Below are 15320 nucleotides of genomic sequence, written 5' to 3'. Positions count from 1 at the left end.
TTGAATTGAATTGAATTGAACTGTCAACTAGCAGTTTTTGACAGTGGATTATTTTGTGTAACCCCTTCATCTTCATCTTTCATGATGTTGCCTCTATCATTGCATTAATTTGTCACCAACTGACACTGTTAGTGCAGTGTTGGTATTAGTATTGTAGTTCTGTGTGCCTTTGTAAGGTAATTTTCAATGACGAGTGATGTGTAGACACCAATGAATGTATGAATATATGAACATGCCCACCAAAATGGAAGCAAAAGCAGGATACTTTCAAAGTAAACAGGCTGCTGGTTTGCTGTAAAGTAAGGATGAAACTTGTTCTTTGTTCCTGATGAACACTGGTTTAGATGAGCGTCCCACCTGAAGCTCCTGTGTGCTGCTGCTTTGTTCCATCTCTGACAGAAGACCATCTGCAGCCTCCAACCAAACGCGGATGCCATGCAGCTCCTCCCGAACCTTTTCTCTCTCCTCCAGCTCCATCCTGGCCGCTTCCAGACCCTCCCTGCTCCTCTGCTTTACACTGTGAAATCACACAAACACATATGTCCAACAGTTTAAACAACAATTTAACGACTTTATAGCCTCTTACCTTAAATCCCTGAAAGTCTGCATTACGAACGAAATCCACCATTGAAGTTAAAGCAAGGAGCTTCATGGCAGTTAAAGTACTGTCAGTTTAAATGTATCTAAATACTGTGCAACCTCAGAGGCACTGCAGTCTATGTCTGACCCACTTTCCCCTGATTGTTTATCCAAGCGTACTAGGGCTTATGGGTAATTGAGTTTTTTGTGTCAACAGACTAATAGTTGCTTTGGAGATTTGGAAAAATCTTCTTAATTTTGATTTTACAGGAGCATAAATCATTATGAACAAGGATAATTTACACGTTAACAAAAGGAGAACCTCAAATGTTACACAAATGTCTTCAAACAAACGTTGTTTTCATGAGAAATGTGAGGAGACCAGTCCAATAATTTTTAAATTGGACTATCATAGATCTTCTCCTCCAAGACGTCTGGTAATGTAAATAATGCTATGAACTCCACAAAATACACAATCTCACCTGCCGTATCGAGCCTGCATTGCCTGTAGCTGCTGACAGAGCGGAGTGGTAGGAGCCTGCTCCAGGTGGGCGGGGACACCCAGCAGCCTGGCAGTGCGGAGTTCCAGTGCGGACAGGGCTCGATGTTCACAGTCCAGTCTGTCCTGGTACTGTTCCCAGGACTGCAGCATGTCCTGAAGCTCCTCGGTAGAGGACTTCACACGGGAGCCATCAGGAAGCTCCACCTCCACCTGCTCCAGGACAACGGAGGCCTTCTCCACCTGAAAGGAGGGTCACACACAGTATGGTCCTAATTACACTTCATGCAAACAAATAAATTTAGAATAAATACGTAGTGACATTTGCAAAATAACAGAAGTCATTTAAAGTAGTTTCATGTTAAGAAAAACACAAGATTCATTAAATTAGTTCTCAGATATTTTTCCTGTAATTTAACTTACACTGTTGGTGATTTCGCTCCATTCTGCGATCCTCTGTTTACTACGAGTTGTCAGCTCTTGTGTGCAGCGAAGTAGTCTTGTTACCCGTTTCCAGACGACAGTCACGGTTGCCACTCGGCCTCCACAACAGCTCTGCTCTGGGCACCACTCCTTCAGCTCCTCCAGACGCCTCTGCAAGGACTCCACCTCCTCACATAGAGCCTGCACAAGACAGAGGCATGTCAATCTAATCAAAGGTTACAGTTTAAGGGAAGATGCTACAGGTGACTAGGGTACAATTTATTAAAAATAGATATCACCATGAAACTTCCACAGTTGATAAGACAATTATTAGTTTTCTGAAATGTTATGTTTAAAGGCATTTTCTAACTTTTTAATTTAGGAGAAATCTACAAAGTGTAGAAGATATTAATACAACACACACATGTATTTTGGCGTTTTCTTTCCACTAATAATAAGTAATAAGACATGTTTGGAAGCAAAATAGCCCAAAATTGACCAGTGCATGTTTTGGCCTATATGTCTGACCTTAAAAAAAGAGGAAGTAATCAACCTCAAAAACCTCAAAGCCAAAAACCATTACTTAGGTCTATTTTTCTTGAATGCTTTTATGTTCTCTGTTTCTAACACAACCAGTCTCATACGTACTCTGAGCTTTGCTTCTTGGTCAGTGCAGTCAGCGAGACAGGTGACCTTTTGACGTATGACCTGTAAGAGGTTGTTCTCTGCGCTCTTCACACTCAGGATGATTTCATCTCGGCACTTGGTGTATTTTCTGTGATTTTCTGCACACCTGAAATAGAAACCATATAGATTTTTTTATGTGCAATAAGAAGCTAAAGAAATGTGAAGGCACAGAATGGTTGTGTAGTGTAATGTCTATGGTAGGTCTATTACCTGCTCAGACACTCCAGTCGTATGTGTCCCTTTGCCTGGAGCGTGGACATCCTCACCAGAAGCTGGCTCAGAATATTCTCCTGGAGCTGCTCCACCTTCTGGGGGGACAGGTAAGGATGCAGGGCAACTTGACTCTGGAGCTGCTCCACATGGGTCTGGAACCTCTGCTGCAGCGAGGCCAAAGCCTGTTGGGTCTCCTCCAGCCTTTCAGAGCAGAGTCCAGTAGAGCCCTGCGGTGGCAGCAGAGAGACCTCGATGTCCCTTAGGAATTGTACTGCTTGTTTAACAGCACATGTGTAGCTTCTCAAAGAGTCCCTAGCCTGGGAGATGTTCTCCTAAAAAATAATAAACACAATTTTTTAATTACACATTTCAGTCTTGATTCACAGTCCATTTTTTATATTTCATACAAGTTATCTTCCAAATGAGTGTTTTAGGTAATATATTAAAACTGGGGAGGGAGTTGTTTATGCCTTTATTGTGATAATTGAAATAAATAATAGAAAAACAATGCAACTTGCCATTTGTGAGTCACATTCAATGAGGACTGCTTTCTTCAAGTCCATCAGATTTTGGGATCCGCTTCCTCGTCTGGTTCCCTTCTGCTTCTCTAGAACCTCCAGCGCTCTCATTCTTGACTCTACAGTCTTTTTCAAAGACAGGATTCTGCAGTATTCGTTTTTAATTGCTGTTTCATTTGGCTCCAACATGGGGAAATTCTGGAGCTCCTGGTGGTTCTTCCAGAGGAAGGCCTGAGTGGTTTTCTTTTCGGACTCCAGGTCCAGTTCCTTCAGCAGCTTCCTCTCAAGGATGCTAAGGTTATTGTAAAGTGTCATCTCCAAGGTGTCAAGGCTATCCTCATTTTGTTTTAGTCTGCGATTTTCTGTGGTCAGCTGTGAGGGGTAAAGGTCAGCAGAAATCATCTGGAGTTTGGTGTGAGCCTCCTCGGACAAATACTTTAATAGAGGTAACTGGACGAGGAGCGCCTGACAGAGTTTATACTTCTCCTCCAGCTCCCTGCTGTCTTCTTTGGTCTGATGGACCTGCGCCTGAACATTCTCCCTGAGGTCCTCCACACACTGCCTCACGTACAGGTACCTCTCATGATCTCTGGATTTCATTTCAAGGGTGGCCATTTTGCTGTGAAGCTCAGAAATGACTGAGTACAGTTCCCTTGTCTTTTCCTGGGGAATCCAAGATTGCAGAAGGTCAACCTGGGACTTGTACTCCAAAATCATGTGTTTAAAAGGCTCCAAAGCCTGCAAAGACTCTCTTATGATGGGGTACCTGTGTCTATTGAGATCTACTAACATCTGCCTAAGGCTTTTTTCAATGGTGACCAGGTTTTTCTTGCTTGAATCTACAGTCTGGGTGAGTTCGTGCAGCTCCTTTTTGTTGGCCTTCTCATAGCTGCTGATGTCTCGGATGTCCTCCTGGAGATTGGTAAGCTTGTTAAAAAGCTGACAGTTCTCTGTGATGCGGAGTTCAGAGGCAATGTCTTTACTCTTCATTAAAAGAGCCTCACACACAGGGCCCTGCTTTTCAGCCTCAGCCACGGTCTCTTGGATCTGACGAACTCTGCGATCAAGTTCAGTAGGGCTCCTGAGCTCATCATCTGCACTCCTCAAGGCCTCTCTATGCAAATGAGCCACAACCCAGGAGTCTAGGTCAGCAATCTGCTCTGACAGTTTTTCTCTGGTCTGCAGTCCTGACTCTATCTCTCTCACAGCCTTGGCTAGCTTCTCAGTAGTCAACTTTGAGAGTTCTTGAAGGGATTCCAGACAAGAGCGCACAATGGGCACTTCCTCAGCCTGGTCCAACTGTGGAAGGAGCTCCGTCACCTCCTCCACCAGTGACTCCAATTGGCCCTCTTTGGCCATGACCTCAGACTGCAGCTTCTTCAAATCTCTGAGCTGCCGGTGCACCTCCTCAGGGAGCAGAGCCACCCTCTTCCTCCTGCCCTCAATGTCACTCTCTGTCTGCTTTGCCCAGGCAAGGCCATCCCTCATCACCACGATAATTTTCTCCATGATGGGGTTGCTGCTGTTTTGAGTTTGGGAAGACACTAGTTCCTCTGTGTGGGAAAGCTGATCTTTGACCCTCTGAAGTCCCTGCTGTATCTTTTGTGTTTCCTTCTCCCGCTGTGAGGTAATGAGTAGCACCTCTGACAGCTGCTGCAAATAAAGGTATTTTTGCTGGGCAGCTTTAACCTCAGCATTTGCCACCATCAGCTTCTGCACCTTCTTGCAATTCCATTGAGTAACTGAAGGTGATTTGGCTTCAAGCTCTTTGCTGATTGTCTCCAAATGTTCCTGAAGACTTGATATTGCAGACAGAAGGCTGTTGGTCTCGTGAGAATGAATATTTGTGTGATACAAGGTCCTCTCGACTGCTCTTTCCAGGCTTCTCCACTTTTCTTGTAGATCCTTCTGCTCAGTCTGTGCGGTTGCCTGCTCCGACCGGCTGAGGTGGGGACATAGCTTGGTATGGGTTACGAGCATCTCCCCAAGTACTGTTCTGTTTTCCTCTATACTTCTCTGTAAGGAGGCTAGTCGCTCTGCATCCTTGGAGCTGCTCTCCTCTGGGGAACTGAAAAGACAAACAGTCAAGTCATAGGAGTACGAGAGGAGGTGTTGCGATTACATTACATTACATTACAAGAAATTAAAAGGAAACCATAAATAACTCACATTTTAACAGCATCAAGTTCTGCTGTCAGTCTCTCCAGCATGGTCTTGGCTGCTTGGGTCTGTCTGCAGTAATCAGTCAGCACCTGCAGTTGGGCCTCTTTACTCTGGATAACAGCAGCTGCATCCTGAACAGCAGTACACCACTGGTCCTCTAGAAGCTCCAGAGCATCCCTGTTCTCAGCATCAGCGCCTTTCAACTGAGAGAGCAATGACACCTGTGCCTGGGCAGTCTCTCTGCACTCCTGTAAAAGTAAACACACTTATTTACATCTCTTTGTTATGTTCATTATTTATGTTGAGATTATCTAATTATTACTAAACAAATAAATGCTATGAGCAGGTTTTTTCAACAGTCACAAATGGTAAGGGCCTATTGTACAATTCTTATGTACTTGTTTTTAATATCCAACAGGCTGGTACAGATATGCATTAGAAATGCCCAGTTCTGGAGGAACATGTGCTGTCCAATTTCACAGTATCTACAAATTTTCTAGTGAGTCATGCACCCTGTCATTCTGAATATCGCACCTGAGCCTCCTCCAGCTGCTGGGCCATGGCTGTTGGGTTGAGCTCAGCTGGATGGTTCTTGCAGCTCAGGACTTTAGACACCAGCCTGCTCAGACGATTGTCCAGGTCACTGGTGGATGTAATCAGAGCCTGTGGAGCATCCTCCAATGGTTTACCCTTAAGACACAGAAACACATTAGAGTCTCAAAATGTCCAGCTGAGGTCCAAAATCGGTTTTGATGTTGTTCAATCATGATCAAATTAAAAAAAGGAATCTTGCTTTTGCCACCATTGTTCACTGTCAATTTGTTAATATCTAGTGGAGAGCAACAGAAAGGATATAAAAGAGATGAAATGAATAGCTAGATTCAAACCTCCAATGCTGACAGTACATGCTCATCACACTAGTATTCTCATAATATATAATAATATATTCCTTACACACATACCTATGTGTAGGATTTGACTAAGTCTAACTTTGGCGACTCCTAGTGGTAGTCTTAAAAAATGACTGTGGCGCACAGTAATCATGATACCTTAATGAGTTGACTGTTGGGTCCTGTCCCTGCAAGTAGCTGTATTTCTGTAAAGATGCTCCCCATGGCAGTTCCCTCTGGTACCTCCAGAACAAGTTTCTCAGTCGTCACAACACTTGTTACTGTTTGAGCTTTGTTTTCCTGAGAAGGCAATCCTTCCACCAGGGTTGCCTCACCCCAGATAATGTCAGGTGAAGCTTTCTGAACTGCCTGCGATGATGCTGGTGATATCTTGTCAGCCTTGTACACCTGCTCCCATTGTGAAGACAAAACACCAGTGTTAATGCAGGAAAAAATTCTGACAAACAATTGTATAGAGTTTCGGTTGAGCTGAGAAAAGAACTGTGTCACCCCTTTGTAAAACAAGACTATACCATTTGAATGATTTGTTTTCTCAGGACTGTACCAAGCCTCTCCCTACACCCTTTGACAGTCACAGTGTGTCACTGTTAACATGTATGAGCAAGTTTATGTTTCCTACCCCGAGGCAATAAAACCTTTAGTCGCACAGGAGTAAACGTCTCAGGCCTTTATTCTCTGCTTTGCCTACAATGCTAATGAAATGTAGCTGTGTGTGCCCCTGTTACAACTCTAAATAAGTAAATATCTTAAGAACTCATATTTTTTTTTTTTTTTTTTTACAGAGGCTCTAAAGACACACTGACCAGTCATTTATGCACCTCTTTGGTGCAAGAATGTTAGGGAGCATGAGCAAACAAGTATGTGCAAGAAACTGAGCATAATAGATGGTATACATTACTGATGTCCCTCAAGCAAAATTCTATATTTATCCTATTTTTCTCTGAATACTGTTTTCTCTCTCACACTCCCTCTTTCTGTCTACTCAACCTGTCTTTAAGTATGCAATATTATTGTCTATTGTAATCACAAATGTCAGATATTATGGACATGTAACATAGTGGTGAGTCAGTTCTATGAGTCATATAGTACTAGAATTTTACTTGAAATAATAATAATAGTGTTTACTTGTGACAGTAGTTTATTTAGAATTAACTACAAACTGCCAAATATCACAAGGACAGTCCCTTCCAAAACAAACTAAACATAGTCCAGTCCAAAGAGTTATTTTATTGTATCATACTGTATATAACTGTAACACCCACCCCCCCAAATGTCTTACCTGTGGCAAATCCATACTCTGAAGCCTCACTTCACCAGTGGTGGTGGTCGTGGTCATTGGAAGTTGAACATTTTGTACTCCTACTGTGACAATTTTTTCCCTTTCCTCTTCCTGAATTGTCCTTCTGTTCCCCTCCTTCTGTTCTTCCTCCTTTGCATCTGTTGTGTGTCTCTCTGTTTGGGTTCTACGGACCACACTGCGTTCAGACAGGGATTCAGTAAAGCTTTCTCGCACTTCTACGCTGGTCATCTTAACTGCAGACTTGTCAAGTTGAATATCAGTGGTAGTCACATCCTTGCTTCCTTTAACTGTCTCAAAGTCGACACTTGATTCCATCCGTGGTTCCTTTTCTATTGTGACAGTTTTGTATTCATGTACACTCATGTGGATTTCTCCCTTTTTAACAGACTTTTCATCCAGGCTCTTGGGTACATCACGTGATAGGACTTCAGCCGGTTTTTCATGAACACTATGAACCTTGACCTCTTTGGTTCTTTCCTGTGTGGTTTTGAAGATTTCTATTTGAGTCACAGTTTGGCTTGGTTTCAACTGGTCTTGTTCAGACAAGGTTATCTCAACAATTTCTGTCCCTGGATCATGGGGCTGAGCAGTTACAGTGGCAGAGGTAGGTAGGTGAGTGGAGTCACGTTCAGCCACAGTCTCTTGCCTTTTAGTACTGATTTCTTGCACTTCTACTCTTGTCTTTTCAACTGCAGAGTTCTCAGGGTGAACCTCAGGCGTAGTCTTATCTTCGTTTTCTGACACTTCTTCATGTTCTTTGGTGTTCACTTTGACCGTGGTCATCTTTACTGTATCCTTCTCTGGCTGAACATCAGCTGAAGTCAAGTCCTTGTTTTCTGGCACTATTTCACACTGGATACTTGCTTGATCTATATCAATCCTTGGTGCCTTTGCTATCATAACAGACTTTTCAGCAAGGCTCTGGGGTGTATCATGCACATTTTTTGTTGAATCTTCAGCATGCACGTTGCCATCCTTGACCTTTTTGGGTGTGGTTTTCATGAGCTCTAAGTTAATCACAGTTTCACTTGGTTTTACTGTGTCTTGCTCAGATAAGATTATTTCTGTAAATGTTGTCTCTGCTTCACTTGGCTGCACTGCTGCAAAAGCAACAGAGGTGGGTTGAGTGGAGTCACTGTGATCCACATTCTCTTTCTTTTCAGTGTTGATTTGTTGCACTTCTACTCTTGTCTTAACTGCAGCCTTCTCTAGCTTAACATCAGCTGAAGTTTCATCTTTGTTTTCAGGCATTTTTTCGCACGGTACACTAGTTTGAACTGTATCTATCCTTAGCTTCTTTGCAATAATGACAGAGATGTTTTCACGATGCTCAAAACTGGTCGGTGTATCTGGTTTCAAAACATGCACTTCAGGTCCCATGTGGATTTTCTGAACAGACACTTTAGGATGCTCTTCCCCATGGTCCTTGACCTCTGTAGGTCTATCCTGTGTGGTTTTCAAGAGCTCTATTTTAGATTCAGTTTGGATTGGTTTTACTATGTCTTGCTCATATATGTTTATTTCTATAAATTCTGTCTCTGTCACATGTGGTTGTAATGAGTCAGAAGCAGGAGAGGTCCATTGAGCATAGTCTCTTTGAGGCTTATTGGCTTGACCTTCAGTACTGCTTTCTTTCACTGTTATCATAGTCTTTTCAACTGCAGCTTTCTCTGGCGTAACATCAGCAGCAGTAATACCTTTGTTTTCAGGCACCTTTTCACACTGAATATGTGTTTGAACAATATCTATCCCTGTTTTTTTTGCTATTGTGACAGATTTGTTTTCACACATCTTCTCCACTGAAACAGATTTTTCATCCAAGCTCTTAAGTGTAGGATTCTGTTCTTGGACACCATGTTCCTTCACCACTTTAGGTCTTTCCTGTGTGGTTTTTAACAGACCTATTTGAGCATGAGTTTGGCTTGGTTTCACCATTTCTTGTTCAGAGTCCCTTTGAGCCACATTGTCTTGACATTCAGTACTGCTTTCTCCCACTTCTATTGTAGTCATCTTAATTGCACCCTCCTCTGGCTTAACTTCAGATTCAGTCCTATCTTTGCTTTTTGGCACTCTTTCACTCTGGATACTTGTTTGAACAGATCCTGTGACAGATGTGTTTTCCTCCTCTTGACTTGTCTGTATATCTAGTTGTAGAATGCACACTTCAGGCCCCAAGTGGATTTCCTTAACAGACTTTTCATCCAGGCTCTTTGGTGCATCATGCGCATCATGTGTCAACACTTGACCATCCTCTCCCTGGACATCATCCTTGGCCTCTTTGGGTCTTTCCTGTGTGGTTCTCAAGAGCTCCAACTTTTGGCTTGGTTTTACTTTGTCTTGTTCAGATAAGCTTATTTGTGCAAATGTTGTCTTTGCTACACTTGGCTGCACTGCTGCTCCAGTGTCTTGACATTTTCTAATACTTTTCTGCACTTCTACCCTGGTCATCTTAACTGCAGCCTTATCTGGCTGAATATCAGTGATAGTAATATTCTTGCTTTGTGGTTCTGTCTTACATTGCATACTTGATTGGTGCATATCCATCACTGGCTGTCTGTCTGTTGAGACAGTTGTTTGTTCTTGCTTATGTATACCAGTCTGTGTATTCATTTCTAAAATGTGCACGTCAGCCCCCTTGAGGATTTCTTTCAGACTGAAAGGGTTCTTCTCCAGGCTCTTAGGTGCATCATGAATGTCACATGTAGATACTTTATCATGCTCTTCTTTGACACCATGTACCATGTCCTTTTTGGGTTTTTCCTGAGTGGTTTCCAAGAACTTCAGCTGACTCACAGTTTCACTTGGTTTTATTATTTCTCCCTTTGATGAGTTTATTCCTAAAAACTCAGTTTTTTCTGTGTGAGGCTGTGCCCCTGAAAAAATAGAAGAGGTAGGTTGAGTGGAGTCACTTTCAACCACAGTATCTGCCTCTGCCTGATGTGGCTTTATCTCAAATGTCTGGGTGACTCCTATTTCAGGCAGATCAAGGACCAGATATCTCTTCTGAATCTCAGCAGTGTTTTTACATAACTCGTCTATGTAGTCTGCCACAAGTGGTGGGTCAGTAGGTTTGGAGAAAGGTTCAGCAGGAGCAAATTCTGGGGCTGCAGAAGACTTATTCACATGTTCTTTCTTTTTCTCGGTTTCATTTGTGCTTCTTTTGAGTGCAGATGCTGTTTCCGGAGAAAATGACATTTCCTCCCTCTCTGGTAAGGTCATCCTGGTTGGTATAACCTTAGGTTCTTCCATAACCGCATCTTCAGTTGGTGAAACAAAAGTGATTTCAGTTGTTGTTGTGACCACCTCTGAAGTTGATGATGGTTTCTGAGTGTCAGTGTCTTCCTTGGGCTTTGTCAGCTCCACGGTTGCAAGTTCTTGGGAGAATTTAAAACCCTTTGACTTCCTTTTGGTTGGTGAAAGCTTTCCTCTTTCCACAAAAGTAATTTCTGTTGTTGTTTTGACCACATCTGAGGTTGAAGATGGTTTTTGTGTGTCAGGTGCTTCCTTGGGCTTTGTCAGCTCTGTGGTTGCAAGTTCTGGGGAAAGTTTCAGACCCTTCGGTTGTGTTTTGGTTGGTGAGAATGTATCTTTTTCCACAACCGTAAATTCAGTTGTTGTTGTTACCACCTCTGAAGTTGACAATGGTTTTTGAGTTTTAGGTTCTTGCTTAGACTGGGTCAGCTCAGTAGTAGCAGGTTCTGGGGAAAGTTTCAGACCCTTTGACTTTCTTTTGGTTGGTGAAAGCTTACCTTTTTCGACAATAGTTTCACTAATTTCAGCTGGTCCTTTAACCATACCTGGAGTTAGAGATGGCTTCTGACTGTCAGGGCCTTCCTTTGACTTCCTCCTGATTGGTATAGTCTTAGTTTCCACAACAGCAGCTTCAGTTAACTGACTTGCTTGTCCATGCTTTTCCATTGCCTGTGTTTCAGTTATTCCTGCGACTAAGTGTGCAGTTGCAGAAACACTCCCACTTTCAAGTTTCATCCTCGCTTCCTTTGACTGTGAATCAAAAGTTCCACCAATGACAGGCTCTAGAGCTGCAGAAACATCAAAACTTTTTGACTTCCTCCTGGTTGGTAAAAGCTTTGTTTCTTTCAAAACAATTGTTTCAGTTTGCTCTAAAGACCTCCGTCTGTCAGGCTCTTTTTTGGTCTCTGTCACATCCTTGGTAGCAAGCTCTGGGGAGAGTTTTAGACCCTTTGACTTTCGTTTGCTTAGCTTAGCTTTTTCCTTTTCTACAACAGTACTTTGGATTGGTCCTGTGACCACATCCTGAGTGGAGGACGTTTGACTGTCTAGTTCTTTCTTATTTTGTTCAGGCTCCACATCAGGTGATCCAACATGGCTAACTGTCTCAGAAGCTGTGGAAAAGTCACCACTCTTTGACTTTCTTCTGGTTGGTGCAAACTTTGTTTTTTCAATGACAACATTTTTATTTTGGTCATTGGAACTCAAAGACCTATGACCTTCAGGCTCTTCCCTTGTCTGAGGCACCTCAGTGTCAGCAGGTTTAAGAGGAAGTTCTGTGCTCTTTGACTTTCTCTTGGGTGGTAGAAACTTACTTCGTTCCATAACAGCAGTTTCAGTCTGTCCTTGAACAAACTCTGGGGTTGTGGTATTATTTACAGGTTCTTGTTTTGTTTCTCTTGGCTCCACACCAGTAACTTTACCAAGGGGAGATACTGACTCTGGAACTGAGGAAACCTCAAGACTCTTTGACTTCCTCCTGGTTGGTGTAACTTTAGGAGCAGTTGTTACAGGGACAGTAATGAATGGCTCTGAAACATCTAGAAGAATGGTTGCTATATTCTTTGTTTCTCCAACAACAACTGTTTCAGTTTGCACTGTGGAGCTTGATGAAGGTTCCTGACTTCCAGGGTCTTGCTTAGTCTCTGCCACTTTCTTGGCATCATGTTCTGGGGTTGGAGAAAGCTTGTTTTCTTTTACAACAGTTGGTTCTGTGACCACCTGTGGAGCTGAAGATGACTTTAGGCTTTCAGTTTCTTTCTCATTATCTTTAGGTTCTACTTGCTGCAATGTTTGGGTAGGTTCAGCACTCTTTGACTTCCTCCTGGTAGGTAGAACTTCAGGATCAGTTGTTACAGGGGCAGTAGTGAATGGCTCTGAAACATCTAGAATAATAGTTGCTATCTTCTTTGTTTCTTCAACAACAACATTTTTAGTTTGCACTCTGGAGCTCAAAGAAGGATTCTGACTTCCTACAGTTGCTTCTGTGAGCACTTCTGGTGTTGAAGAAGACTTCAGGCTGTCAGGTTCTTCCTTGGTCTGTGTCAGCATTGTGGCTGCAAGTTCTGAGGAAGATTTCAAACCCTTTGAGTGTCTTTTGGTTGGTGAAAGTGTACCTTTTTCCAAAACAGTAATTTCAGTAGTTGTTTTGACCACCTCTGAGGTTGAAGATGGTTTTTGTGCGCCAGGTGCTTCCTTGGGCTCTGTGGTTGCAAGTTCTGGAGAAAGTTTCAGACCTTTCGACTTCCTTTTGGTTGGTGAAAGCTTTCCTTTTTCCCCAACAGTAATTTCAGTTGTTGTTGTTACCACCTCTGAAGTTGAAGATGGTTTTTGAGTGTCAGACTCTTCCATGGTCTGTGTCAGCTCTGTGGTTGCAAGTTCTGGGGAAATCTTCAGACCCTTCGACTTCCTTTTGGTTGGTGAAAGCTTTCCTTTTTCCACAACAGTAATTTCAGTTGTTGTTGTGACCACCTCTGAAGTCGAAGATAGTTTCTGACTGTGAGGTTCTTCCATGGTCTGTGTTAACTCTGTGGTAGCAACTTCTAGGGAAAGTTTTAGACCCTTTGACTTTCTTTTGGTTGGTGAAAGTTTACCTTTTTCCACCTTGGTAGTTTCAGTAATTTCAGTTGGTCTTATGACCACGCCTGGTGTTAGAGATGGCTTCTGAAGATCAGGCTCTTCCTTTGACTTCCTTCTGATTGGTATAACCTTAGTTTCTTCCACAATGGCAACTTCAGTTAACTGACGTGCTTTTCCATGCTTATTCATGGCCTGTGCAGCATGTCCTGTGACTACCTGAGCAGCTAAAGAAGCACTCCCTCTGTCAGGTTCTTTTTTATCATCTTCAGGTTCAGAGTGGTCCACAGTTGTGGTAAGTTCATTACTCTTTGACTTCCTCCTAGCTGCTTTTACCTCAGTGGGAGTTGTTACAGGGGTATTAGTGTATGGCTCTGAAACATCTAGAATAATGGTTGCTATATTCTTTGTTTCTTCAACAACAACTGTTTCAGTTTGCACTGTGGAGCTTGATGAAGGTTCCTGGCTTCCAGGGTCTTGCTTAGTCTCTGCTACCTCTTTGGTATCATGTTCTGGGGATAGTGTTGCGCCCTTTGATCTTCTTTTGGTTGGAGAAAGCTTATTTTCTGTCACAACAACAGTTGGTTCTATGACCACCTGTGCAGTTGAAGAAGACTTCAGGCTGTCAGGTTCTTTCTTATTATCTTCAAGTTCTACTTGCTGCAAAGTTGTGGTAGGTTCAGCACTTTTTGATTTTCTTCTGGTTGGTATGAGCTTTGTTTCCTTAATCATTACACTTTCAGCTTGCTCCCTCAAACTCAAATCAGACCTTTCCGGTTCTTTAATCATCTGTGCTGCCTGCTGGTCGGCCTGTTTTGGGTAAAGTTTTGGACTCTTTGATTTTCGCTTGGGTGGTAAAACCTCACTTTGTACCAAAACAGCAGTTTTAGTTGACTCTGGAACAAACTGTGAGGTTGAATTCTTCTCAGGTTCCTTCACAAAACCTGCTGTTCTTTCAACAGTCGACACTGGCTCTGGAACAGTGGAAATATCTAGACTATTTGACTTCTTTCTGGTTGGTATGACCTTAGTTTCTTCCTCCACTAGAGCAGCTTCATTCTTGGATCTCAGTAAAGCTACCTCATGGTCAGGCTTTTCCATGGTCTGTGTTTTCTCCTTGCTAGAAATTTCGGGGGAAAGTTTTGGCTTTGACTTTCTTTTGGTAGGTGAAAGATTACTTTCTCTCAAAACAGCAGTTTCAACTGGTTGTGTGATCAGCTGTGCAGTTGTAGAAGTCTTCCCATTCTTAGGTTCTTCCTTAGTTTCTTCAAGCTCTGCATAGTATTTTGTAGTTTTACTTTGGGTAGCGACTGGCTCTGAAATTGTAGAACTCTTCGACTCTTGCCTTTTTGATACAGACTTAGGTTGCCCAGCATCTGTTTCTGTGATAGGCACTGAAGTTGGGAGATACGTCAGATTCACACCGTCGCCCTTGATCAGTGCAGGTTTTGCCACAGTAATCTTTGAGGACACGTCTAGACTCTGCAGGGTATCATCTACTTTTGTGGTTTCTTTCACAGCAGTGGTTCCTGTCTGATTTCTGGATGCCTCTTCAGTAATAATAGTTTTCACCATTTCAGGCTCCACCTTAGTCTGGGCAGGCTCTGTATCAGTGGCTGAAGTCTTGGACCTTCTCCTGGATGGAACAGGTGTAGTTTTATCACTAACACCCGGTGCAGACTGCTCAATGACCTTTTGGATCAGTACAGGACCCTCAGCAGCAGGTTTCATTTGCTCAGCTGCAGCAGGCTCAGCTGTGATATCTACCTTTATACTTTTAAACTGTGCCTCTTGAGAGGTATGTTGTGCTGTAAAAGGTACTGAAGCACATGTTGTACTCGGAAATTTCTCTTTTGTTGGTTCAATTCTGGTTTGCTCCACAACAGTAATACTTGTGTCCTTCATGGCTGCTGTTGGCAATAATGGTTTAGCCTCAGTTTGCAGCTCAGATGAAACTGATATTTCATCATCAACAGATTTTTCTGTTAAGGGAATGTTTTTCTGTAGGTGAAATTGATCTTTTTTCTCAGTTGAGCGCTTGTTTTTTCGTGGTGGTGGCACTACAGATGTCTTCATCTCTTTTAGAACATCAGGCAGCTTTTGTTTACTCCTTTCATTAAGTTCCTTGAAAGAAAAGATACAAATAGCAATAATCACTACAGAGTTACTTAACTGTTTCTTAAGTATAGTAATCTTTAATC

General features: G+C 42.7%; 1 protein-coding gene across 1 annotated transcript in view; it reads right to left on the bottom strand.

The window, feature by feature from the left end:
* syne2b (spectrin repeat containing, nuclear envelope 2b) overlaps window positions 1-15320 on the bottom strand; it is a gene marked incomplete at its 3' end in the record, with an annotated part of 112164 nt that overhangs the window by 43536 nt on the left and 53308 nt on the right. The window contains 10 exon segments of the mRNA XM_035674308.1: window positions 358-517; window positions 1062-1321; window positions 1502-1702; window positions 2150-2294; window positions 2399-2733; window positions 2920-4987; window positions 5089-5330; window positions 5617-5772; window positions 6132-6380; window positions 7273-15243. Of these exon segments, the coding sequence (XP_035530201.1) occupies window positions 358-517; window positions 1062-1321; window positions 1502-1702; window positions 2150-2294; window positions 2399-2733; window positions 2920-4987; window positions 5089-5330; window positions 5617-5772; window positions 6132-6380; window positions 7273-15243 (11787 nt within the window).

Source organism: Morone saxatilis, unplaced genomic scaffold (assembly GCF_004916995.1).
Source record: "Morone saxatilis isolate NCDOM2014 unplaced genomic scaffold, NCSU_SB_2.0 Contig3, whole genome shotgun sequence".
Taxonomy (NCBI): Eukaryota; Metazoa; Chordata; class Actinopteri; family Moronidae; genus Morone; species Morone saxatilis.
Note: the sequence above shows the minus strand (reverse complement) of the source record. Positions and strands in the feature narration are given on the sequence as shown.